Below are 27,591 nucleotides of genomic sequence, written 5' to 3'. Positions count from 1 at the left end.
CATCACCTGGGAGTCCCTGTTCTGAGCTTTTGAATCACCTACATCTGATTGAAGTGTGAACTGAACTTGTATATATTTGTTTTAGTGTAAATATTGGTTTAGATTAGATTAGATAATTCTCAGCGATACTCTGAGCGAAGTAGACAAGGGGTGGATTGTGCTAGTTTGAAGCAAGCTAGAATGTTTTGGTAACAGAACTAGATAACAGGCAGTGAAATGAAAAACAATTGTGTCTACTTCTCTCACAGTCACGCTGAGAACTCTGGGAAGAAGAAAAAAAACATTCTCCATTTTTGTCTCTCACTCTTGCTTTGGCCTTAGACCTGGTCACATCTCATTAACCCTGCTCCTACTAACCTTGCTCCCTAACCTCTTGGCTGCACCTCTTTTCTTCCTGAGAACTGGGGTAAGGTTGAGAGGGACGGGGGGAGGTGTTGGGGTGGTTTGAGAGCCCCTCCTGGGGACTCAGGTTTCTGGGAGGGGAGTTGTGCTTTTGTATTGTTTATCCTTTGTATATTTCTGTATATAATTGTATATAACTGTATATATTGTAAATAGCCGCTTGTACATTCTGCTAGCTGTAAATAAATTGCTTCATCTATATTCCCAGGGTCCGTCTGAGTTAGCTGGGGCAAATTCAAAAGTGTGGGAGGGGCGGGGTAACCCCCAAACCATCACACAATCCCTGCTATGCCAAGCCTTACTTCATCATCCAGGAGGCTCAATAGTGCCAGCCCTTCCCCAATGTCCCTCTGTGATTTATTTGCAGTGCTTGGTTCTGACTCTTTCCCACCTGCAGCTGCTTCCAGCGAGTGTTGATCTGCTCCAGGGTTCGGGAGTTCTCCATGGACAGGTGGACATCTGAGATGGCAAGCTGGTGTGCGAGGTCATTGACCACTTTCACCCCATCCTTCATGGGGGAGAGCTCCTCTTTGAACAGCTGGAGTCCCATGCCAGGGGGAACAGGCACAGAGCAACAGAAGAAGAAAAAGAAGTAGGCAAGTGGTCAGAACTTGGATCTGATTCTTCTGCCACAAGCTAGGGCGGGCTAGTAGCTGGCAAGATGCTGCTGCCTAACCCTCCCACATGGTACCTTAGCAAGCAAAAAGCCCCACAAAACAAAGCAGCCAGACTGGAGATTACTCAAACCTCCTGGGAAGTGAGACATGGAAAAAGAGGCTGGATGAGGCACTTAGTGTCATGATTCAGTTGATTAGAAGGGTTAGGTGATAGGTTGGACTCGATGATCCTAGAGGTCTTCTCCAACCTGATTGATTCTGTGATAGGCTCACCTATGCTGAGCCAAAGTGCCTGTGAAGCTCTGTGCAATGACACAGTGCTCACCACAGCAAATGCTCGAGACCCTGTGAGCCAAACCCACCTCACAAAGCTAGGAGGCTGTCAGAGAGAGGCCCTGAGTGACAATGCTACATCTGGCTGAGCACTCAGGAGGAGCAGTAGTGCCCTCCTGGAAAGCAGCATCTCATCGCCTCTGAGCTCAAGGCTGGAGCCTTCTCAGAGCCAGAAGTACCTTTGTCGACTGGATGTGCTCCGGCAAGGAGTCAATGAAGAGGTCCCCGATGGGCTCCCAGGTTTCACGCACACTTTCAGCCTGGTCTAGTGCTGTGCTGAGCTCCTCCATGGCCCCTTTGATCTCCAGCAGCTGCTCCAGTGTCCGTTCAATGTGCCGGTGCTGGTCCACGCAGCGGGCTGTGAGCTTCTCCCAGAGCTCGCTGGCCACGTTCGCCTGCTTCCAGACGAAGCGGCTGATGTTCTGGATCCGGTGCCGGGGAGACACATCTGCAAAGGCCAGGCAGAAGGGGAACAGAGAGCCAAAGTGAGAGCCCAACCCAGAGGGGAGTGGGTAGGAGATGGAGGCAGGGCAGGGAAAAGGGAGACTTTCAAACACCTAGGGGAAGCTGTAAAGAGGGAGGGAAAGCAGGTGGCATCCGTCTCCATGCCAGCTCCTCCAGCTATCCAGCCTGCCCACAGACCTCTGCTCTGTCCCTCCTTACAGGCAGAAGCCCTGCTGCCCTTTAAAAACCCTACCCTAGAGTACATCTGATACTGCCACATGAGATGCACTCCATCATATTCTGCCTTCACCCAGGCCCAAAGCACTGCCCTGATCTTTGGCCAAAGGGCTCTAAACAGCCTGGCACATGATGGCATGAGGCAGAGCACCAACATGCTGATTTGTGGCACACCAACCACCCTCATTCCATCCTCTCTGGTCCAGCACAGGAGGAGCTGTGATGTGAAACAATAAGGACTGAGAAGCTCCATGGACCTTTGCTTTCTGAAGTTGGTTCTTCTAATTCCTCAAATGGATGCTGGGAAAGGAAAGCTTGTGCTGACTCCAGGACAGAGTAAATGTATGGTCCCCGAGACTTCACTTCTTCCATGAAAGCCTAGAAAGCAGAGCACAGAGATAAGAAAGCAAACTGAGCTGGAGAATTGTGCCCCTGTTGTTCCATCACCAAGGGCTGCAGTGATATATCCACTCAAGGACCCAAACCTCATTTGAGATACAGAGAGAAATAAAGAAAGAAAGCAACAGTTTAGTTTTGCTTTCATGTTAAAAGCAATTAAAGCCCAACAGTCACTGGCAGCAAGAAGAAAATGCTGTGATGAGGGAAGCAGGAAACTCTGATCTGTTTGGGCTTACCCCAGTTTCAGATGTGGTGATGATGTGTGCTACTACAGGGATCACTCATGTCCTGACCTTCTTTAGACCCACTGACCTTCTCAGGCCCCAGGATTCCAAAAGCAGAGGGCAGTGAGAGGCATGTCCTACTGCTTCAGAGGCAGGAGCAAAGGAGGAAACTAGCAGGGCAGGCCCACTATCAGCTACAGCACCTGCAGGCAGCTAGAGGGTGTAAAGTGGATTTACTGTCTGAACCCAGCCGGGCTCTGCCCCTGGCATACCATGGGGATTTGCTCTGGGACTGAGGCTCTGCCTCTCTGTGGGGAGCAGAGATGGAGACAGGCAAGGACTGGTACATTCACAGGCTGTGGGCATTGGGCCCCTCAGTAGGAGTCCCAGGCAGGGCTGCCCAACTTCAGCTCACCTTAGCAGTGAACAGTAGCAGGGGAGGTGTGAGGGAACCTACCGCATGCATCTCCTTCTCCTGCTGCACCAGAACCACATCACCCCGCAGGGGCAGCTGTGCTGAGAGCTCCTCATCCTTCTGCCCGAGCCAGTCTATGATCTCCTGGAGGGGCACCTGCAGCTTCCCACTGTGGTCAGAAAAGGCCTCCAGCCGAGCCCTGGCAGGAGAGCAAGGACAGCAGGACAGTGGTCAGATGGACAGCAGAGGAGCAGAACCCTCAGGGAAGGGAGGCGTAAAACCATAGCTGGAATGGAGGCTCCCAGGCAGCCCCAGGACCTCACTGGTGACTGTGCACAACCTTCAGCCAGCAGAGACTCTGCACTGCTATGGGGGCTGAAGCATGGAAGTACTGGGGAGTGTAAACTTTGAGACTGTTCTTCATCCTGGAACCCAGAGCAGAGGACTGTTGCTCCACATTTGCCTGCTTAGCAGAGGGGGCTTGGCTCAGCATTTACATGACTGAATAGCTTCCAGAAGCCCTGCATTGAGGCAGGAGACAATTAACACGCCCCAGTTAAGCTCTCTGTCATGCTGGCTCTGGAGCTGCAACCTCTGATGGTCTGAAAGGTGGCTCCCCCCATGAGGTGGAGTGGGCTCCCAGGGAAGGGACAAGCCAGAGGAGATGGCAGCAAGGTGGTGGGGCAAAAAGAGACCAGCTGCAGGCACAGCAGCAGTAGAGGGAGGAGAATGCAGCAGAAAGCAAGCAGAGGAGAAAGGGAGGGGGACAAGGATAGGATGTGTGGAAATGAAGGCAGTGCTTTTCAGCACAGGGAGAAAAACCCAGAGGTCTGTGGACAAGAGAGGAAAACCAAGTGAAGGTCACCATGAGCTCCTGTGGCTCCCCAAGTGAACAAGCTCAAAAAGCACATGAAGCAGACAAGGCTGGAAGGCCAGAGCTTGCTCCAGGCAGGGACTCTTACCGGAGACTGTGGGACTTCTTTTTGATCTCGTTCCAGCAAAGATTCATCTCTAGAGGGGCCTGGGGCCCAGCAGCACTGCTCAGAGCCTGGGGGGTTATACACAAAGGACCTGCACCATCCTGTGAGACATCAACCTAGGCAGAAACAGAACCACGCTGCACCCAGAGTGTATGGCACCGGGCTGTGGACACCTACCCTGCCTTGTCCTGACCCTGACTGCCTTTGCAGCACACAAGCAGCGTGGCTTGCCCCTAGAAGGACCTGTCACCACCTCCAGGGAAGTTCATGGCTGAGCCAGGAGGAAGGATGCAGTGCCAGCTCCAGCAGCACTAAGAGTAAAGGCTGAAGGAAGGCCTTAACCAATTCTGTTCTGCAGGTTGTCTGTGCTCCTCAGCTATCCAGCAATGACCTTATCTCACTGACAGGTATTAAATCAGAGCTGGCCCTGGCGTGTCACAGTCCCTGCAGGGCTAATGACCATTTCTTTCCATGCTACAGGAGGCTGCTGTCCTTTGAGAGGAGGTAGCAGTGTGAGTCCTGCTGTTTGTAGGGACCAAGGGGACTTGCAAAGCTCCTTTATGCCATCCCAAATACTGGCAGCTGCAGAAGCGTAAGGGTCTTACCAACCTGCACAGCAAACCTGAAATGCTGCTTCTCCTCCACACCTCTCTAGAATGAGGTGCAGTGAAAAGGATGCTCTGAGAGGACACAGAGCAGATGACAGCAGATCCCAACTCAAGCACACAAAGGAAGCACTTTTTGCACCAAACCACTCAGCCTGGAAACCCAAATGCTGGCCCCCAAACAACACATCCTCAGCAGATGGGGGAAGGAGTTCTCTTATAAGCCTTTACCACTGTACCATGCTTCTGCCTGTGATGGCAACAAAGACACCAGCAGGACCAGAAGCATCTCATGTAGGACTGTGAGTGACAGGGGATTTCCTCTCCAAACCCCAGCTTGTTGTGCAAAGCACAGCGTCACGTTGCATTTCCACAAGTGAGCCACCCATGTGCTTTGCTGGGGAAATGGCACCATTTCAATCTAATGCTGCCTTGCTATTAGAGCTCAGTTGGGATAATTACCCCCAGGTGATTAATCAACCATAATTAAACGCATTAGCACTTTCTGAAGAGAACACACAACAGGCACCTCTTTGCCAGAGAAGGGAAGCCACCTCTGGGGAGAAGCAGCAGCTTGCCTAAGGGGAATTTGTCACTCCTCCCTGTCCAAGGGCTCCGAAGAGTCAGGTGGACAGAACCAGCCAAGGCAAGGAGAGGAGCAGGTAAGAGGAAACCACCAAACATGGTTTGCCACGCAGCTAAAACAATACCCTCCATTACTCAGAGAGAACTCAGACAATTGCCGACATTGGTGCTAAGCTTTCTTCATCTAAAGACATCTAACACCTGCGTCCCCACCCTGTCGTTCAAGGGGCGCCAAGAAACACAAAAAGCTGTCACCCACGGGGTTCACAGGAATCTTAGGGCCATGAATCAGAAACTGCTCAAGCTAAAGCTGCTGCTTGCAGGTAGGAAAATCGATACTCTGCATGTGCACATCCTCGTGTTGCTGAAGCAGGTTAGCCCCACAGCAGTGCCAGGGAGCACTCCAGCCCAACCCACCCATGCATCCCGGAGGATAGCAAAGGAGGAGATCGGCTCTGAGTGCAACTGCAGCGCAGCTCAGCAGGCAACACAGTTCTCCCGGCCTTAAGAAGTTGAAAGCCCATCAACTCTTTGCAGACCGTGCCCAGCAGATGAGCCAGGGACAACGGGCTAAGCAGGGGCCAGGTGTTGAACATCTGTTCCCCGAGGACAAAAGCCCTGCAAGCGAAGGGAGGGGGAAAGCAAAGCTTCCCCTGTAAGCATCCTCTTCCCCCGAGCCCCAGCGGTTCCAGCCTGGATTTGCATTGCCCCTCCGCCCCTCAGCAGCTTGGCTGTCAGGCACAGAACACTCACACCAGCTCCGGAGCACACCTCTACCTGTGCTTAGCCACGGATCCCCCGCAGGGCTGCCCAGCTGCTCCAGAGGAGCGGGCATCGCCTCCCGCCCCTCCGAGTGCCGCGGGCAGCACCCGGCAGAGACGCAAGCGAGCGCCGTGTGCTTAGCAGAGTGGGGACACCCTGACCACTGACCCCCCAGGAATCTTCAGGGGGGCGGCAGCGCCTCAATCCCAGCTTTGTCCGACGGCATTCCAGCAGCCTCCAACCTGCCTTAACCCCGATGGTACCATTGTGGCTGCCCGCAGAGCACAAAGGGATCTGCCCGCTCCCGGGCATCCCGGCGTGGGAAAGCCCCTTGCGGGAAGCTGGCTGTGCAGGAGGGATTGCTCCGGGAGCTGGGGAAGAGCCATCTCTGCAAGGGCATGGCAAAGGTGACAGTGGGCTGAGATGGGATCACTGCCTGAGACCTTGCCCTGGGATGCTGGAGCACACGCAGGGATGTCAGGAGCGTTTACCGGGGAGATTTCACCAGGGAGTAGTTCCAGCAAGCTTTTGTTTACTGGAAAGTAAAAGTCAGGTCCTTGAGACCTAACCCTCAAGGAGTCAAAGACGCCCTCCTTGCCCACCATATGGCCCAGGGTGCCAACACAGATGTTCCTGCCTGGACTGGGTGCAAATATTTGCTCTTGCCAGAAGGCTCTGGGCTGGCTCTTTGTGCCCCCCGCAGTCCTGCTGCCCGGCATTGTTTACGTGCTCTCCTCCACCTACAGGAGGGCGATGAAAAGCTCCTTCTATCTCTCCCTCTCGTCCCTTCCTTCCCTGCCTGAACATCTGACTCCTGCTTTTCCTCCCTCTGGCACCGCCAGGGCCAGCCTCTTCTCCCCACCACCTCCCAGGCACAACAGGTGCAGGACTAGCTTCCAGACTGGAGGAGGGGGCTTCAGCAAGGCCAGGGCACAACAAAGGATGTGTGGTCTGCAGCCTGTCAGGAGCTTTCAGGATAAGCTAGGACGAGTGAGGACAGCTGTTTCCTAGGTAACAGCACCTACACCTGTGAGGAAGGCATGGCAGACCCTTTGAACAAGGCAGGTTGCCATTACAACACAGGAGCTAGAAGCCAGCTGGTGCATGGCACCCACCACACCGACAGCCACACAGCAGAAAGCCAGGCTTAGGCAGGCACTGGAGGAAACCTGTGGTGCCTGTGACTTGAGCAGGGGATGTCTGCACCCTCCTCTTATGCTGCCTTCTCCAGTCTACCCTGCCATTTACCTAGGGACCCCACCAGCCTTCACCTCCCTGCCCAGCTTTGGTGAGGAGTCTGGCATGCTGGTGCAGAGATCCTGAGTGAAGGGAGGAGGAAGCCCAGCAGTGTGAGCACCCACACCCTGTTCCCCGGTATAACTAGACTAAAAAGAGGTCAGACTCCTCCTCTGCCTTCCAGCTTTCATCAGAGGCTTAATTCCAAGCTCTTCTCTGCAACCAGGAAGGTTAGAAACTACATTTTCAGCTAAAGTTGATGTTCTTTCAAGTTTTTTTTGTGTGGAAAAAAGGAAACCCAACCAAATACAGAGGAGTTGTTAATGATGGCCTCTTGCTCTTTAGTTTGGGGGAAGCTGGAAACCCAGCTCTGTAGCTTGCCCCTCTTGCTCTGCTTCGGGAAACACTTCGCAGCCAAAATGCTGAAGGAGAGCTAACGCTCATTAAGTGGCAGCTGATGGGGAAGGGGTGGGGGAGGGCAGCGCTGGAGCTAACAGCTTTCTCTGCCACCAGGAAGAGAGGTCCGGGCTTGCTCCACGGATGCTAACAACCACTTTAAGGCAGTGCCATGAGAAAGGCTCCTAGAGCCAGCTCTTACCTGAGACAGCGGGTGGGCAGTGCTGTTGCCCTGCACCGGCTCTGCGACATGCCACTCAGGACATCGTGGGAGGACATAAGGCCATTCCTGCATCACCAGGGGCTGCATCAGAACCGATGCTCATGGGGATGGAGACAGCTCTGGGCACCAGCACCTGAAAAGCAGCGGGAAAAGTCCCTGGGTCAGCTTGTAACTCCTGATGGAGCTGAGCCCCTTCCTAGCTGCCTGCTGCACTGCCTTCACCGAGGCTGGAGATTAAAATGATGCTTATTTCTTAAACCAAATGCGTGCTAATGTTGCAGTTTAAGTTAAACTCTTCCTTTTTTCCCCACTCTCTCCCTTTTCCCCCTTCCATCTAGTCATACAATTGGCTGTAATAATTTCCTGTCCTCGTCAGGTCATGTTGTAGTTTTAAGAAGGGTTGAGCTTCAGGGGATACCCAGGGTTTAAAGGCTGAAGGGATGATCTCACTGTCATGACCACTTAGGCTTAGACAGAGTAGACATTACTTTCAAACATTATTTTTTTTCCTTTTATGTTCACAAGGAAAATTGCCCAGAGCCTCAGTCCCCCATACATGCATCTCATGCTAACAGCCACTTTTTAATGAGTTTTTACTCATTATGAGTTACAAAATTCCCTTTTTCATCCTGTTTTTAAAGCTGTGTGACCCATGAAGTTAGTTAGTAATGGGCCCTTGTCCATTCTATAGATCTGAAACCATCTCAGGTCACGATGCTGCCATTTTTTTTGTTGGAGGTTTGTACCCTGGATAAGCTAAAATCATTATTTACCTCACTGCCTGCACCATAGAATCAACCAGGTTGGAAGAGAGCTCCAAGCTCATCCAGGCCAGCCTAGCACCCAGCCCTGTCCAGTCAACCAGGCCATGGCACTAAGTGCCCCAGCCAGCCTTGGCTTCAACACCTCCAGGCACGGCCACTCCACCACCTCCCTGGGCAGCCCATTCCAATGCCAATCACTCTCTCTGCCAACAACTTCCTAACAACATCCAGCCTAGACCTGCCCTGGCACAACTTGAGACTGTGTCCCCTTCTTCTGTTGCTGGTTGCCTGGGAGAAGAGCCCAACCCCACCTGGCTACAGCCTCCCTTCAGGGAGCTGTAGAAAGCAATGAGCTCTGCCCTGAGCCTCCTCTTCTGCAGGCTGCACCCCTCCAGCTCCCTCAGCCTCTCCTCACAGGGCTGTGCTCCAGGCCTCTCCCCAGCCTTGCTGCCCTTCTCTGGACATGTTCCAGCACCTCAACATCTCTCTTGAATTGAGGAGCCCAAAACTTGCTTTACAAAAAAGCCAGGAGCAGATAAAGCCCGGAGAAATCAGTGCATCACTTGCCTGTGTCTGGCAAGCTTCTTGGACTGAAGCACAACCCCCACAACTCTACATCTGGCCGGTGGTAGTGCCATGAAAGGAGCTGAGCACTCAGATGTTCACAGCAGGATGGAGAGCTAAAGTATAAGAGCTGTGAATGCTGCAGAGGGCTTTGCCCAGGCCAGACTCCACACATCTGAGATCAGAAGAGCAAATCAAGAGAGATGCTCAAATGCTGCCTGTGAGGGGTGAGGCAGTGCTGAGGCACTCTGCTGTCTCACATCCAACCCACAGCTGAACTTGGTGACTGCTTTCCTACTTTTAGATATAAATTATCACCTGGCTCCAGCAGCCAGACATCATGTCCAAGTGGAGATGGAGCTGCTTCCAGGGTGCAGATGGAGCAGCACTGCTAGAAGGTCATTGGCTCCTTTATGCCCAGCTCATTTGGACTAACTGAGAAAATTCCTGCTTGGTGCTGGCAAGGCAGCAGCAGCCAGCATGTCCTGCATAGCCAGCACTCACCCTGGGCAGCCAGAGACAGGAGAAAGCCTGGTCCTGGTCCACACTGCCCATCTCTCAGGCTATCTAAACTCTTGCTCCCCTGCCTGAGCTTTCCCTGCTTCTTTCTCCTCCATTACACATATTAAGAGCACAGTTTACCACGTTATGGTTCTTTTAATCCCTTGGCAATTTCTACAGCCATTAATTCTCTCCCTCTCCAGCAGAACAGCCTGTGCTGAGCTCTCCAACACACTGATAATCCAAGCTCCTGGCCTCTGCTCCTCCTGCCCATTTGCACAAATGAAGACTGCACTGTGCAGCACAGTGCTCTTGCCCTGCTCCATTCCCATGCAGGCAGGGTCAGTCAGGAGACATTAATAGTTACACACTCCAGGGCCTTAAGTAATTCCAAGAGTATCATCCAAGTGAATGATTTCTGTCTCTGACAGCAGGTAAACCTGTGACCTAGTCTTCCAATCCTTGTGCTATTTGGGATCTGAGCTGTCTCCAGTCCCCTAAACGAGGCTCAGCCAAGCAGAGATACAATTCTTAGGGCACAGAAAGTTACTTTTCCTGAAAGCCACCGTCAGAGGAATGTCATTGAGCTCTACTGCATGGCTCTTGCTGATGAGGTTCTGTGACGTCTCACTGCAGCTGCTACCCTGAGGTTTCAACCTCCCTGTAGCTCAGGGCAAGGAAACTGCAACGGTGCGTGCTGGCCCAGCAGGTTCAGCCAGACCTCCAGCACCACACATGCAGGCTGTCTGCTCCCTGGCCTCCCGGGGCAGTCTGCTCCCTTGTTCCTCCCACCAGTGCTGCAGGATGGAAGCAACACTGGGATGGTCACTAGCTCTGATCTTACTGCACTTTGCTCCAGGATAAGTCTCCATGCAGAGGGTGAGTGCAATTCTGGAGACAGAGAGAGGCAAACCACATCTTCTGGGTATCCACCTGTAGGGCACTGTGTGCTTCCTTGCTCTCTGCCAGCATTATGGCACAAAGAACAGTCTTGCCTCACCTCTGGAGTGCTGGGCTGGTGAACTCCTTCAGCTGTGACAGTCTATCATGACATGAAGCCGTGGCACAAGGAATTAAAGCCTGTTCAAGGCAGCAAAGAGCAAGACCAAGCTGAGAAGCTAAGTGCCAGCCAAGTGCACTTTCTCAAGCACATCCTGTGCAACACCTTGCTGACACAGAAATCTTCTTGCAGGTTTGACAGCAATGGCTCAGCTGCTCTTTGCCACTATGCAACAGCAAGGGCAAAGCCTGGGCATGGAGAACCCAGGAGAATGTGGAAATAACTCAGCTGCACAGCAACCAGCCCAAAGGAGGACATTCAGTGGCAGAGAGAGAGGCTACCAGACGGTGAGGCATGACTGCAAGCAAACCAACAGCTACACATGGTCCCTTGCCAAATTCCCTGCTATTATAGGAACCAGGCGAGGAGAAATGCTCTTGATCTGCTCTGCTCCTCTGTTGTGGCATGCAAAATAGCTCTGACTCTCTCTCTTTTACTTTATTGCTTCGTTGTGGTGCTGTGTCTGGGCACTGCAGCATGTGGAGCAGTTTATTTGTGGATGCTTCTTGGCTACACATTTATTGCCTGCTGCCTACACCTGTCAGAAACAGCACTTGTGATCCACCCTGCCTCTCCCACACCAGCCCTCACCCACTGCACTTGGCTTTAGGTTGGTGCTGGAGACCAAGCATGCAACAGCCATAGAACAACATTGACCAGTTTTAAAGCAAGGTTGGTGCTCCAGGCACGTTTCTTTGCAAGAAGGAAAACCAGGAAGGCTTATGTGAGCAGAAGCAAGTGAGGACTTCCACAGCAGAAGCAGTCTTACAAGAAGACTTCACATGGAGCAGTCTTACAGTCCCCCCAGAGCAGGCACTGAAGCACTGCACCTGAACAATAGAGAAAGCAAGGAGTGAAGCCTTTCCCCTTGGTGTGTCTCACCTGGTCTTTGTTGGAGTGCCTCACTCTATGCCCAAAGGTGATCAGACCCTTCCTCAGAAGGAACAGGCACAGCCTAATTACTTGATGCTGGTTTGCAGCCTTTCATACTAAAAGCACCCAACACCTGCCTCTGCTTTTAATACATCTTTGATCACATTCTGTGATTCTGTCATCCACAGCCTCCCTGGAGGTGTTCAGGACCAGGTTGAATGAGGTCTTGAGCGACCTGTTCTAGTGGGAGGTGTCCCTGCCTATGTCAGGGGGTTGGAACTGGATGAGCTTTGAGGTCCCTTCCAACCTAACCCATTCTATGATTCTATATAGGTCAAGAGATCTCTTGATCACAAGGCTTATGCTTTGAATTGCTAATTTCCTCCAAAACCTTCTTTCTGGGCTGAATCTTTCCATTTCAGATCTTGGCCTATCAGGAGAAAAAAAAATGTGGCAGCATTTTGAGGCAAGGCAGCTCAAGCCTTTATCCCACGAGGGGAATGGAAATACAAACACATTCCCTGCTGCTGGAAATGTTAATGGCTTTGTTGTTGTTTAACTGACTGTGCAAAAGAAGTAATAACATCTTAGCTCAGCATGCTCAGTGTCCTTTAAGGGGAAAGGTGGGAGGCTAGTGGCTATTTCAGAGTGCAACTCCCATGTAGATGCTAACAAAGGGAGCATTCCCAAGCCATCAGACAGCAGGACTGCCTTGACAGTGCAACAGCACATCCTGCTTCAGCAAGAATTCTTTCCTGCATGTGGGAGTAAATAGTTGAAGCCTGAGATAGAAAGCCAGCAGACCTACTTCCCATGACCCCACTAGGACAAGGTTTGATGAGGGAGAAAGGAGAGAAGCCTTTGTCCCACTAGAATCATAGTCAGGGTTGGAAGGGACCAATATGAAGGTCTGCAGTGACTCTATTCCAAGCTAAACAAAGTGAGACAGGGAAAGGATTAAATGAATTGGCTCAAACAAAAGAATCATAGAATCAGGCAGGGTTGGAAGGGACCACAAGGAGCATCTAGTTCCAAGCCCCATGCTGTGGGCAGGGACACCCTACCCTAGATCAGGCTGCTCAGAGCCTTATCCAGCCTGGCCTTAAACACCTCCAGCCATGGGGTCTCAACCACCTCCCTGGGCAACCCATTCCAGGCTCTCACCACTCTCCTGCTCAACAACTTCCTCCTCACCTCCACTCTAAATCTCCCCACCTGCAGCTTTGCTCCATTCCTAAATGGGACTAAAAAGTCCCTCCACAGCTTCTTTTTAGCCCCCTTCAGATCCTGGAAGGCCACAAGAAGGTCGCCTGGGAGCCTCCTCTGCTCCAGACTGCACAGCCCCAACTCTTTCAGTCTGTGCTCACAGCAGAGCTGCTGCAGCTCTCTGAGCATACTCCTGGCCCTGCTCTGGACACACTCCAGCATCTCCACAGCCCTCCTGTAATGGGGGCTTCAGAACTGGATGCAGTGCTCCAGGTGAGGTCTCACCAGTCTAGGACAAAGTGTACAGACAACACAACTCTTTCCTAGAGCATGAACCCTTAGTCTCCATCTTTCTGCTAAGCAGCAACAGATACCCAAACACAACCCTTAAAAAGGGAAAACCTCCCACCCCAACAGTCTCCTGGCTCTCACTTGCTGCCACATACCAGGGAAGGGGGAACTACCTGAAGGGGCATTGTAGCCAGGTGGGGGGTGGCCTCTTCTCCCAGGTAACCAGCAATAGAACAAGGGGACACAGTCTCAAGTTGTGCCAGGGTAGGTATAGGCTGGATGTTAGGAAGAAGTTCTTCACAGAGAGAGTGATTTGCATTGGAACGGGCTGCCCAGGGAGGTGGTGGAGGCACCGTCCCTGGGGGTCTTCAAGAAAAGCCTGGCTGAGGCACTTAGTGCCATGGTCTGGTTGACTGGATAGGGCTGGGGGATAGGTTGGGCTGGATGAGCTTGGAGGTCTCTTCCAACCTGGTTGATTCTATGATTCTATGACTATCAGCAACCTTCCATACGAGGCAGGCATGCATCACTGTCACCCATGGGCTAAAAAATCCAGGTACCAAAGCTTCCTCTGGGCTTCATACTGCACTTCCACCTAAGTACCAGGTCTCCTTTGTTAATTGTAATGAAGATTCCTTCAATTAAGCAGCAGCCCTTAAGAAGTAACACAAAACCTTTGTGGTGTCTGGTGGTGAGCAAGTGGCTCTCTCTCCAAGGGCGGGTGAAGTGGGGCACTCTTGCTGCTAATGAGCTGCCTTCTTGAACGACCACTTCAGCTTCGAGCCCATAACCAAAATGTTAGTTTAGTTCAACGGATAAAGAGGTGCCAGAGGTCGTAACAAAGCAGCAGCATCACTTGTGCTTGCTGGCCCTCCCCATTTCCCCAAGCAGAAGAGCACAGACGCACACGAAAGCTCCAGCTGAAAAAATGTCACCAGCTAGTCTTGCCTCCAGAAACTGGGACAAGGATGTCCCCAGATAACTGGGTGACTGTGGGTGCATGCCCACAACACAGCCATGCAGAACTGGCTGCTCCTCTCTCTCTGTTTAAAAATAACTTACAGAAATTCATTTAGGAAGGCTGAAATCTGAATTCCTTCCACACGCTCTTTCAGGCTCCCAGCTGGGCTGTAAGCTGCTGCCTCCAAACCCTGCTTTGCCCAGCAGTTCTTCTCATCTCTTCTTCTTCCTCAATTAAACAAGCACTACAACTAATCACCTGAGCAGCTTGAGGACCCAAGCTGTAAACACACATTCCCAACTCTGCTGGACACAGAGAAGTTGCTCTCTGTGATGGACAGAAGGAGCAGGGGAAGCAGCAAACATCCTTCAGCCACCCAGAAGGGACAGCAAGGGTGGCAAGAACTTGCTTAACGATTGGCACCAGCCCTAAAGATTGCACCCACTTCTTCAGAGACTTGGCTGTGTCTTGTAGCCCTGAAATCAGCCTTTTTAAACACACTGAGAATCCCAAGTGTCTCATCTTTTCTTTTCTCCTCTAAGAACCTGAGCTTTCCCTTCCCTGCTGTTAGGGACAGGAAACACATCTTGCTGCTCCATGCCAAACACCCATTTGCCACACCACATAACTGAGCAGCAAGAGTGGGAAGAGCACATCCACCATGGAGAGACAGCCAAGGTAATGGTGCTAACTTCTGGCTTCCTGCAGATTTTCCTCTCAGTGTCAAAGTAGCAGCTGTTCCTCTGTGCTGAATACTCTGCCTTGCCCCCCAAATGCTTGTGTTTGCAGTGAACTCCCAGGCAAAGCATGGGATTCACCAGTCTTCTGAGGCCACTTCATGTGGCTGTGTGCCACATGAAGACGTTTTTCCTTTCTTTCTTAAGAGGTATCAGAGCAATCTCATTCTTATGCTAAGGCAAATTGCAAAGGAAAATGGCATGGAGCTATTTTGGTTGAATTCTGAAAAGTTCAGTTTGGTCTTTACAATGCTGTGAAAATGAGAGGCTGTTTGCAAGGTGAATTCTTTATGGTCTCTTTTTCTCTTGAGCCTTACAATTCTTTTTTTTTTAGTTTGTTTAAAAGCTTTCCTATCACAGGCATCCATCCTCAGGTGGAAGCCTTTGATATATTTCTCCACATAGCATTATAAGCAGAAATTCGTCACACAGCTCCAGAGCTCAGAGCTTGAGAGTGGTGAGACCTTGGAATGGTGACTCTGGTGGTGAGGCCACCATGAGAGTGCTGAGAGGCTGGAATGGGTTGCCCAGGGAGGTGGTTGAGTCCCCATGCCTGGAGATGTTTAAGGCCAGGCTGGATGAGGCTGTGGGCAGCCTGCTCTAGGGTAGGGTGTCCCTGCCCATAGCATGGGGGTTGGAACTGGCTGCTCCTTGTGGTCCCTTCCAACCCTGCCTGATTCTATGATTCTTTTGTTTGAACCAATTCATTTAATCCTTTCCCTGTCTCACTTTGTTTAGCTTGGAAAAGAGTCACTGCAGGCTGAGCAACCCCTTTCATAGTTACAGTAGCCAGTCCAAACCAGGGGAATTGGTCTATCTCAGGTATTCATCCAGAGAGAGATGGTCTTCATCTCCACAACTGACAGCGAGAACCTGAACCCAGCATCACTTCACAACACCCACTCCAACAACTTCCCACTCCAGCACTCCAGGGGCCCATATTCCTGGGCACAGAGCTGTGAAACAGGATGGTGGGAAACAGCACCTCTACAGTGTGGTTCCTTTCCAGAGTGCCATCACACGCTCCTCACCAGAGCCCATCTGCCCAATCCCTGCAGCAGCATGGAAAGTAGCTTTCAGCATAGGGACCTGGCAGGGGGAAATGTGAGACGGCACCAGAGCCACAGCAGGCACATGTGCTACGCGTGGCTGCCAGAGACACAGAAACCCTCCCAGCACGGCTGTGCCTTGTGGCTAGGACCTGGCAGAGTGTGCTTTTGTGGGGTGCTGTGATCGATCAACGAAGGCCACCAAAGAGAACTATCATGCAATACCTCTCTTAGCTCCAGAAAGATCAAGGAGCAACAGAGAAGGTGTGAAAGACCTTGGATTAGGGCACAGGTAAAACACAGAAAGATTTGCCTAGAGACCTTTTTTTTTTCTCTTCAACACTAAAACCCCAAACCCAAACAAGCATCAGTTTCTCCCACAGCATTTCAAAGTGTGGGAGTAATTGCTCCTCGTCTCTGCCTCTGCACACAGGCAATCTCAGCATTGAGACCCCATCAATAGGATGCTACCAACTCCACCAGTGCAGCTCCACACCTGCAGTGCTGTGCTGGAGGGAAGACTGAAGGAAGCTGCTTGAACTGGGCACTGGTAATAACTGTGTGCCAGGTGGCAGTACATCTTAGAGGGTAACTGCCCAGACTGCCCTGTCTGGCATGGAATGGAGAGCAGAGAGCTGAGCCCGTGCCTCCTGCAGGTGCTTCTACAGCCAGCTAAGGCTGTTCACATCAAAGGAAAGGTCAGTGGAAGCAATATAAGGCCTGAGAGAGAGAGGAGGAGGAGGAGAAGGAATGAAAGGGACTGGGGAGAAGCTGGGGGAGGGGAGGCTGGACACATGAAAATGCAAGGCTGCACCGGGCAAGATAGTGAATGAAAAGGGCAAAGCTAAGACTACAGTCTAACCCCCACTCACTACTCGAGAAATATTTGGGTCCCTGCCTTGCTCTGCCCCCTAATTCTCCCAGGAGGATGCTAAAAGGCCACCATGCACTCTGCCTTGAGCAGTCCTTCAGGTCGGGCAAAAACGCTGTCAGCGTAAATAAGCCTCCAGTGTGCAAAGAGCCAAAGCTGGGGAAATCGGGATGCCAGCTACTATTGTTTGCCATGGGAATCTGCATCACTTACTGCTCCCCAGCCTCTCCTTCGTGGAAATGGTCTTGGCCACCTCTCTTGCTCCCACTGTGTGCTCTCTGCCAGCCTTCTTTTCCCCTCTGTGAGTTCCCTTACCGGCATATTCAGGGGCAGCGCTGCCGCGAAGGAGCGCAGACGTGCACACACGCCCAAGAGTGCGTTTCCGAGGCGAACCATCCCACGACATTTCCCCTCTTTTCCAGCCCAGCCCAAGATCTGAGTGGGAAACGAACGTTGCCATGGCCTACCTTGCGAGTCCAGCGGGTCTGAGAGGCGGGGGCAGCGGCGGCCGGGCGGCGGGAGCGGGGACTGGGGCTGCCTCTGTGAATCAGCAAAGGAGACCCTGTGACAGGGATGCATGCTGAGGCTGGGCGCTGCTGGCTGCACGCTGCCTGCCTCTCCTCCTCCTCCACCGCCCCGCACTGCTGTGTTGCTATGCAATCACATCACCAGGAGGAACAGCATCTCTCCGAGCCGCCCAGCAGCTACCCTTGACTCGGCCAAGGCGGAGGAGCAAGGACGATGCCACAGCGCGCCCGGCCCTCTGGAGGGCTCCTCGGCCGGCGATCGATCGATCCGGAGGAGGGGAGGGAGGAGAGCGGAGATGCGAAGAAAGACATGAACGGGAGGAGGAGACAAAATACACACGGAGAGGGAGAAAGAAAAGGGAGGGGAGGAGAAATGCAAACGTACAGAAGGCGCTGGGGTCTGACCTCCGGAGACCTGACACAGGCTGCCGGGCTCAGTCATGCTTCCTGCTGCTTGCCGACATCTCTCCACCCCCTTTCAGGACTGGTTGCTCTCATTTTACGTTAGAGATGACCATGTATGAGCTGCAAAATCCCATTCACCACCTTTCATTAACCACAGGACTGGTGGCTCTCATTTTAGGTCAGATATGGCCATGCATGCACTGGTAAATCCCAAACAGTCACCACCTTCCTTAACCACAGGACTGGTGGCTCTCATTTTAATCATAGAATCATAGAATCAACCAGGTTGGAAGAGATCTCCAAGATCATCCAGTCCAACCTAGCACCCAGCCCTATCCAGTCAACCAGACCATGGCACTAAGTGCCTCATCCAGTCTTTGCTTGAAGACCTCCAGGGACAGTGACTCCACCACCTCCCTGGGCAGCCCATTCCAATGGGAAATCACTCTCTCTGTGGAGAACTTCTTCCTAATATCCAGCCTATACCTACCAGGTCAGATATGGCCATGTATGCACTGGTAAATCCCAAACAGTCACCACCTTTCTTAACCACAGGACTGGTGGCTCTCATTTTAGGTCAGATATGGCCATACATGCACTGGGAAATCCCAAAACCAGCCACCACCTTTCTTAACCCCAGATTTGGTGTCTGGCATAAGATGTAACAACTTTAAAATATCCCAATTCAAAATCACAGAGCAAAAATGTGTTAATTACTTAATTGTGGCCATGATGAAGCTGGTGAGAGGCCTGGAACACAAGCCCTATGAAGTGAGGCTGAGGGAGCTGGGGGGGTGCAGCCTGCAGCAGAGGAGGCTCAGGGCAGAGCTCATTGCTGTCTGCAGCTGCCTGCAGGGAGGTTGTAGCCAGGTGGGGTTGGGCTCTGCTGCCAGGCAGCCAGCAACAGAACAAGGGGACACAGTCTCAAGTTGTGCCAGGGCAGGTCTAGGCTGGATGTTGTTAGGAAGTTGTTGTCAGAGAGAGTGATTGGCATTGGAATGGGCTGCCCAGGGAGGTGGTGGAGTGGCCGTGGCTGGAGGTGTTGAAGCCAAGCCTGGCTGGGGCACTTAGTGCCATGGTCTGGTTGATTGGGCAGGGCTGGGTGCTGGGTTGGACTGGCTGAGCTTGGAGCTCTTTTCTAACCTGCTTCATTCTATGGTTCTGTGCTTCCTAATCTTCTATGGAGAAAAAAAAGAGCCAATTCTCCAAGCTAGAGAGAAATCCTGATCCAAGATTTTTTAAATGTCAGGGTATCTTCTCAAGAAACAAAAGGATTTGAGCTGCTGACTTGGCTGAGGGCAGAAGCAGTCCTGCATTTGAGATTTTGGTCTGTACACAACCTTTAGAAGTTCTTCAGATTATGCCACCCAAGGATTTCAAGCTACTCAAGATGCCAGTGAAGTTTTTCCCACATTACACAAACAGAAACAGTTAATTAACTTGGCCAGAAAGAGGATTCAAACCTGATCCCAGCCCTGTGCTTTAGCCACTTGACTGCTTCAGCCTCTCCCTGGGAAAATTAAAGCTTGAGAAACACAATCTCGCTGGTCCTTTTCAGAATGAGCTCTAGCCCTTGTTCTGCCAGAGCTGGCAGACTGAAGAGGTTAATTTTGTACTCATGCAGCCATACTCTGCAGAAATATCACTGCTGCTTGTAAAGGTTGCCCATTTTCACTCATTTACAGACCGCAGATTGGGTGTACCTCAAAACACAGGTTCACCTGGCTCATTCAGACCCAGTGAGAGGAGTTGTAATGACAGCTTCACAATGCCACCGTGGTTCTGAAAGTAATTTCTGGCCAAGACACCTCTCACAGCAATGCCAAATGTGGCTGGAGAGTTGCTCAAGGTGCCACAGGGCTTTCCGTGGGCCCTGCATCGAGGGATGTTGGTCTAGAAATGTTGCGTGGAGCAGCAGTGGCAAACTCGCCTCGTGTTACCCACTGCTGTGACCAGCACAGCAGGGAGGCAGAGTCTGCCCTTTCAGCCAGGTTGGAGACTCTGAGAACAAAGCTTTCTAATGCCACACAGCTGTTAGAAGGGGAACCTGAGCACAGCTAAAGCTTTTCTAGGTCACTGCAGTCAGAACGTAAGTGATCTTCAGTAAAACACATCCAAGAGAGTCCTCAAAAATCAATGTGCTCCACAGGTAGACCCTGCTGGAACCTCCAGCAGGTGACCCTGGTCGACCACAAGGAAGCTCCTTTTTCATCCTAGGCAGGTGAAGCAGGAGTCAGGTGCAGAGCCCAGCAACGCATAGTGAGGAAGAAGGCAGAGAGACCACACTACACTGGGAGGAGATTTCCCACTAGCGACCTCCTTAGAGCTGGCTCCAAAAGGAGCAGCACTGAATACTTAGAGCACCAACTCAACAATGTGTACTCATTCCGGGGTAGGTCTAGGCTGGATGTTAGGAGGAAGTTCTTCACACAGAGAGTGATTTCCCATTGGAATGGGCTGCCCAGGGAGGTGGTGGAGGCACTGTCCCTGGAGGTCTTCAAGCAAAGCCTGGATGAGGCACTTAGTGCCATGGTCTGGTTGACTGGATAGGGCTGGGTGCTAGGTTGGACTGGATGATCTTGGAGGTCTCTTCCAACCTGGTTGATTCTATGATTCTATGATTCCACACACCTCCTGCTTTGAAAAGCTCCTTCAATAGCTTCTGCTTCCACAAGAGCTGTACTGATGTAGCAAAACTCATTCTGAAATGCCATATTAAGACCCCCCCCCAAAACCCAGGTGTGGATAGGAAGACAGAAGTGAGTCAAGTTTCTGCTGGGCTGTTTTTGTGCATATGAAACACACACAAAGAGTAAGTCCTGGGTTAAGTAAGGAGACTGAAGGAAACGACAACAGAGCACTGGAGGGGCTATTCAGGCAGCTCGAAACACACCATTCTGGAGGGATGCATGGCCAAATCCAGCTGCACTATGCAGCTGTCACCAACAGTATCCACAAGGGACCTGACAGTGTGGATAACCTAAGTGAGTAGACATCAAGCCAAGTTACACATGCACACGAGACAGATGTCAGTGCACAGACATTAACAGACAGCACAAACCAATCTGAAACCACAAAACCAAGGTACTTTGCAGTGCATGCCTCTTGAATCATTGATAGTTTAGGGGCAGCAAAACCCAGCAGGAAGAAAATCTCATGTCAGTTTAGCTTAAATTTTGAGGCGAACCAAAATCTCTGGTGAAAGAGAATCACAGAATCAACCAGGTTGGAAGAGAGCTCCAAGCTCATCCAGGCCAGCCTTGCACCCAGCCCTATCCAGTCAACGGCACTAAGTGCCCCAGCCAGGCTTGGCTTCAACACCTCTAGGCACAGTCACTCCACCACCTCCCTGGGCAGCCCATTCCAATGCCAATCACTCTGCCAACAACTTCCTCCTAACATCCAGCCTAGACCTCCCCTGGCACAACTTGAGACTCTGTCCCCTTCTGCTGCTGCTGCTTGCCTGGCATCAGAGCCCAGCCCCACCTGGCTACAGCCTCCCTTCAGGTAGTTGTAGACAGCAATGAGGTCTGCTCTGAGCCTCCTCTTCTGCAGGCTGCACACCCCCAGCTCCCTCAGCCTCTCCTCACAGGGCTGTGCTCCAGGCCCCTCACCAGCTTTGTTGCCCTATCTCAACATCTCTCTTGAATTGAGGAGTCCAGAACTGGAGCTGGTTGCAGGGTTGGGAGCATCTTCCCAAGTCACCCAGTACCTTCTGTTTTCAGGATCTAATTAGGTCAAACAGCTGAGCAATTCAAAATTCAAAGGCAAGCAGGGAGGCAAACTCAGATTTGTTCTAAGTGCAGCCTTCCATATAAGCATTACAACATTTTAAAGTGTATGGGAGGGTTTATGAGATGCTAAATTTGCTGTGCACTGAGTTCTGAGGATTAAAAAAAACCTTAGTAAATAATAATAATGAAACCCTCCTGAAACCTCCCAAGGAACCTCCCCCAAAAAATCTCACTTCTGGAAGGTGAATAACAAGTGGCACAGCAAGGCTAATGGGATCCTGGGGTGTATTAGGAAGAATGTGTCCAGCAGATCAAGGTAGGTTCTCCTCCACCTCTACTCTGCCCTGGTGAGACTTCATCTTGAATACTGTGTTCAGGTTTGGGCTCCCCCATTGAAGAGGGACAGGGATCTGCTGGAGAGGGTCCAGCAAAGGGGTAGGAGGATGATTAGAGGATAGGAGGGCACGGCTTATGAGGAGAGGCTGAGGGACCTGGGGCTGAGGGACTTCCACTGTCATCCAAGATTGGGGTTTGTATCCCTTTCGGTAGGCATCCCTTCCCACAGACTCCCTGCATCCCTTCTCCCTTTCTGTATGCATCCCTTCCCTCAGTCTCCCTGCATCCCTTCTCCCTTTCTCTATGCATCCCTTCTCCCTTAATACCTATCATTGTCTGTTAAGATTACTTTCTTAACTTCCAGTTCCGTGCAAGCCCTTTTGTTTACCCCTTACTTCCCCTGCCTATCTTTGCCCCGAGGGGGAAGAGGGAAAGGGAGGTAATCCAAATAAACTGTGGGATTTTTTTTGGCCCTGAAACCTTAAACAATGATACCTAAGAATCTAGAATGTAGGTTTTGCAAGAAAATTACAATTTATCAGTGTGGAATAAATTCCTCCAAATCCCTTTTACAGAGCACGACCAAGAATGCTAAGTGGAAGAAAGGCTTCAGGGAGCATGATGCAGCAGCTGCAAGGAAGGCAGTAGGTTAAAGCGTGTTCATACACCTGTAGTGAGCTGCTCTTTGCCCTGTGCAAAGTGATGTGGCATTTTATCAAGCAGTCTCTGAGGAGGAACCCACATGCTGTTTTGAGTGGAGAAGCAGCTGGTGGAGCCTTGTGAGCTCAATTTCCAAAGCAGTGCTGGAGAAGCTGTTGTGAAGTTCCTAGGTACAGACACAAGGCATGGATAACCCTAATGGCTCCCAAACCTCAACCAGAGAACAGAGCTAGGCATTTTGCTCTCTACAACTACCTGAATGGAGGTTGTAGCCAGGTGGGGTTGGTCTCCTCTCCCAGGCACCCAGGGACAGAACAAGAGGATACAGCCTCAAACTGCACCAGAACAGGTTTAGGCTGGAGGTTAGGAAGAAGTTCTTCACAGAAAGAGTGATTTGCATTGGAATGGGCTGCCCAGGGAGGTGACACAGTCACCATCCCTGGAGGTGTTTAAAAAGAGACTGGATGAGACGCTTAGTGCCATGGTTTAGTTCATTAGAAGGGTTAGGTGATAGGTCGGACTCGATGATCCTAAAGGTCTTTTCCAACCTGGTTAATTCTGTGATTGGCTTGAGACTATCTGTGCTAAAGAGAGAATAAAAGGAGAGACAGAAAAAAGGCTGTCCCTGGAGCTGTACACTGATCTTTCTGGATTCAGCTGCTGAAAAAGAGTCTGGTGAAAGGTTTGTGAGCCAGGACAAAGGTCCTTTATGGTTAGGAAAAAACCTATTTCTCCCCAAGAGCATACAAATCCCTGTTTTCCCAAGATACAGGGCTTGCTCCTCTGGGCCTCCTCCTAACTGAAAGATCATAGAATCAACCGGGTTGGAAGAGACCTTCAAGATCATCCAGTCCTTATCACCCAGCCCTGTCCAATCAACTAAACCATGGCACTAAGTGTCTCATCCAGGCTTTGCTTGAGCACCTCCAGGGACAGCGACACCAGCACCCCCCTGGGCAGCCCATTCCAGTGGCAAATCACTCACTCTTTGAAGATCAGACTGAGTTTTCCCACGGCTGTCCACATCAAAACAACAGGAACTCACTCCTGATGCAGGATCACTGATCTCAGTGGCTGGGCTGTATCTACCTGGGAAAGCAAAGCCAGAAGGAACAGATCTCATCCAAAGAGACAAACCTGCCTGTCAATTCCAGTACATTAGCTGGGCAAGCATGCTTGAGAGTAGAGCACAGTGAGCCTCTTTACAGCAAAGAATAAAACCAGAATTAGGGGGCCCAGATTCATGCTGAGAAGACTCTAAAAATAGCTGCACTGGTGCTGTACCATCCCATCCCTTCTTTTATTTACATAAATTATGCCAGATAAATAATTGCACCTCCTCTGCTAGCATCAAAAGGCACAAAAATCTTCCAAGCACAGATTCTACCCTGCCAAAAGCATTTAGAGGAACAGTGGGATACTTTCTAAAAGCCAGTACCTGGGGTGAGAGAGAAGAATGGGTAGAGAACAGATACAAGTAGACAGCTGACAAGCACTCAAACAGAATGAAGCTTCCTTTCCATTTGTTCCTGCAGAGAGACTGAAACAAGTCCCCTGAATGAGAAATGAGGGCTAGAGGGGAGAGAGTAAGTCTTTTGAGAGCAGAGAGCATCAAAAGATGAGGAGTGGGTGTCAAAAAAGTGTAAAGAAATATGGGCCAAGGATGAAGAAGATGAAAGAGAGGAGAAAGGGAATAGAATTAGGAAGGAAAAAAAACCAAAACAAAACCCCCACGCAGGAGAGAAGGGGAAGGCAGACAGGTGTTTTTCAGGGGCTGTTCTGTTCTTCAGCAGCTGTCAACACATTTACAATGTGCCTTCCATCCCCCTCCTTATTTACTGGGCTGTGCACACAAAGGAGCAGGAAAGCAATCACACTGGAGCTGCAGAAGATTCGCTTCAGCACAGAACAGCAGTGCCCTAAGAGAAAGGAAAGTGCTTAGTGATCCGTGTACAACAAACCATGATGGGAGTGTTACAGTCCTAGGCTCTAGAGAGAGGGTTGGGAGGAAACCTGCAGAGAGCAGCCTCTTCCTGCAGAGATCACACTCAGGACTTGGAGGCAGCACAGATTCTGGAGGAGTGAGTCAAACTGCGTGGGGAAATAGAAATGCACATAAACACCGCATGTGAACCCGCACATAAACACCAGAAGCTCATCCCTGAATTCTTTAAAGGAAAAGCCCAAACGATTTAGGCAGAGAATAAAAATTTCACAAGTATCTGCTGCAATTTGCAGCTAATCCCAGTGCCTGAGGCGCAGGAGCTGAGCCGTGTTAGGGCGATTCGCTATCACTTAGCCGGTAGCAGAACAGCTCCCTTCTGTGTCACAGCTGTGGCAGGTACCCAAGCTCGCCTGATGCATGCTCACTCATCAAGCTGCAGAATGGGATCCCACCTGAGCTTGCAGATCTCAAAAGGCTGTCAAGGTTAAAAGAGCATTTAGAGTCTGGGTAAGGTACCTGCAGCTTGCTTGACAACCAGCTGTTTTCCTTTTTACTCTTGTGCAAGGCTGCACTGAGCCTGAAAATGGAAATAATTTGCCAAAACAATTAAAGCATTAAAATAAAAATTACCTTCTGCTACACAGACTTTTTTTATGCCTACAAGACAGGAAACTGAGAAGCAGAGGAATTACACAGCATCACAAGACATGCACGTTACCAAATGTTATTTATGTGCTTCAATACCTCCCTCTTGCCAGCTCAGACCACTTGGGAGTGACTCAGGCAGGTGTAACAGCTAGATCACAGAATCAACCAGGTTGGAAGAGACCTCCAGGCTCATCCAGGCCAACCTAGCACCCAGCCCTGTCCAATCAACCAGACCATGGCACTAAGTGCCTCATCCAAGCTTGGCTTGAACACCTCCAGGAACGGTGACTCCAGCACCTCCATGGGCAGCCCATTCCAATGCCAGTCACTTTCTCTGGCAAAAAAAGAGAAAGCCTAGGCCTCCCCTGGCACAACTTGAGACTCTGTCCCCTTGTTCTGTTGCTGCTTGCCTGGCAGAAGAGCCCAACCCCACCTGGCTACAGCCTCCCTTCAGGTAGTTGTCGCCAGTAATGAGGTCTGCCCTGAGCCTCCTCTTCTCCAGGCTAAACAACCTCAGGTCCCTAAATCAGATATAGATCTCAGGAGTCTTGTGCTGAAAGCCACATCACCATATGCTGAGGTTATAAGACCTTCCCTGGTGAAACTCAAAGTTTGGTGAAATCAAACCATCATCAGATCAAAACCATCACTCTTATTCCAAAAAGCAGAGCCATAGAGGAAAAGGCTTTAGTGCAGCATAAATGATCTTCACTGGAAGCAATGTGGCCTTGCAGCCAAGAAGGCCAAGGGCATCCTGGAGTGTATTTAAAGTGGTGTGGTGAGTAGGTAGAGAGAGGTTCTCTCCCTCTACTTTGCCTGGTAAGGCCCCTCAGTTCAAAAAGAGCCTCAGGGAACTGCTTGAAAGCATGCAGCACAGAGCCACAGAGACGCTGAAGGCAGCTGAACATCTCTCCTCCTGAGGACAGGCTGAGGGAGCTGGGGCTCTTCAGCTTGGAGCAGGAGCCTGAGGGGTGGCCTCACTCATGTTTATGAAGAGGTGAAGGGCAGTGTCAGGAGGACAGAGCCAGGCTCTGCCTAGGGATGCCCAATGACAGAACAAAGGGCAGTGGGTGCATACTGGAGCAGAGGAGGTTTCCATAAGGAAAAACAGAGATGCTGTGGAGCATCCTTTTCTGGAGACATTCAAAACCTGTCTGGATACATTTTTGTGTGACACTACCCTGGCAGAGGGATTGGACTCAATGATCTCCAGGGTTCCCTTTCAACTCCAGACATCCTGTGGTAAGTTTTTGAACTATTCATCCTCTAGAGCAAGCTCCTTACCAGTGCCTGTTGTTCTTCACCCAGACTGGATGTATCCTCTACCTGAAGAGTACACCAAGAGCTCCCTCACCTACTCTAAGGAATCACAGCATTATAAATAAAAGCAGCCCAACAGGCATTAGTAATGACAAGTTATCAGCTCATCTAGCATCATAGGCAGACAGGAGATTCACTGTGCTGAGAGGCTGGAGACAAGATGAACCTTTGGCTAGGTCAGATCCCTCAGTTTCCCTTATTCCTCTCTCCTCTGTGCTAAGCCATTTTGTCACAGCAGCCAGGAGGTGACTGCCTGGCCTTAAAAGGGCTTACAACTGAGTTTAACTAGAAGACAAAGGGAAGCAAATGAGGAGATTCTGGGGAGAGACATAAAAACCTTAAATGTTGCATTTAAAAAGAGGCAAAGTGGATTTTATTCTGGTAGCAGTTAAGTGTTAGCAGGAGCATTGAGAAGCACACACATTGACAGTTGTTAGAGCTGCAGTACAAGCCTCAGAGGTTCAATTTTCTGAGTGGCTACAGCTGTACCACCTTCTAAATCCTTGGGTCCTGATTTATTCATGGCATTAGGAATGCAAAATACAAGCAGAGGGAAGTAGGCCAACAAGAGAATAGAAAACAGGGACAGAGAGGAACCAGTTTCTTCATTCCAGCTGAAAACAGGTTGAAAATTATTAACTCTTTCAGAGCAAGCTCTCTCTGGAAGGGCAAGGCAGCCTGATGCATAAAAAACCCACAAATGAGCCTCTCCCCATAGATCAAAGTCATGATTAACAGAAACAAAGCAACCATGGCTTTAAAAAAAGAATCAGGTTAACTCTGGCCTGAAGCATTTCCATTTGCAGCAGCAGAAGGCCAAGGCCAATGTGTCTGTCAGGGGAGGGGTTAATGGCTTTGGTTCTGTGGACCAGATGTTCAACTGGTGCAACTCAACCTAGACACAGGCAGAGCTGTGCCTGCTTACCCTAGACAGGGTTCTGGCCCTGTGCTTTGAAACCCTACCTAATATCCATTCAGATTTTTCTAATGGAAAGAGCCTCAGTTTCTAGAAGCTTCTCAACAGGCTACCAGACAAGCTGCAGCATATGGTTAAGGTGCAATGATCACTTCCCTGACCTTTGTAACACAAGGGATGATAAAAAAACCTGTGATGCTGCAACAGCAATCTGCCACATGATTCTGTTTTCTCAATCAAACACCAGCCTCAGGAGAAAGCTGCTCTCAGGGACCAACAACTGTACAACCTTCAGTGGATACTGAAGGGATTCTACAATAAAACTGTACAATATTCAGTGGATCCTGAAGGGATTCTACTATAAA

At 50.7% G+C, this 27,591-nt stretch overlaps 1 protein-coding gene across 2 annotated transcripts in view; it reads right to left on the bottom strand.

Moving 5' to 3' along the window:
• DRP2 (dystrophin related protein 2) overlaps nucleotides 1–17,571 on the bottom strand; it is a 37,439-nt gene extending 19,868 nt beyond the window's left edge. Inside the window, exons 1-7 of one of the 2 annotated variants that reach the window (XM_064159066.1) lie at nucleotides 17,203–17,571; nucleotides 7,838–7,991; nucleotides 4,034–4,167; nucleotides 3,114–3,270; nucleotides 2,291–2,411; nucleotides 1,532–1,800; nucleotides 794–940 (exon numbers count right to left, since the gene is read on the bottom strand). In XM_064159066.1, coding sequence (XP_064015136.1) covers nucleotides 794–940; nucleotides 1,532–1,800; nucleotides 2,291–2,411; nucleotides 3,114–3,270; nucleotides 4,034–4,167; nucleotides 7,838–7,945 — 936 coding nt within the window. In that variant the 5' untranslated portion in view covers nucleotides 7,946–7,991; nucleotides 17,203–17,571. The remainder of the gene's footprint in view (nucleotides 1–793; nucleotides 941–1,531; nucleotides 1,801–2,290; nucleotides 2,412–3,113; nucleotides 3,271–4,033; nucleotides 4,168–7,837; nucleotides 7,992–17,202) is intronic. The other variant, XM_064159067.1, reaches the window with a different exon arrangement.
• Between the last annotated feature and the right edge of the window lie 10,020 nt (nucleotides 17,572–27,591).

Source organism: Pogoniulus pusillus, chromosome 19 (genome assembly GCF_015220805.1).
Source record: "Pogoniulus pusillus isolate bPogPus1 chromosome 19, bPogPus1.pri, whole genome shotgun sequence".
Classification (NCBI taxonomy): domain Eukaryota; kingdom Metazoa; phylum Chordata; class Aves; order Piciformes; family Lybiidae; genus Pogoniulus; species Pogoniulus pusillus.
The sequence above is the reverse complement of the archived record's forward strand: the minus strand, read 5'-3'. Positions and strand labels throughout refer to the sequence as shown.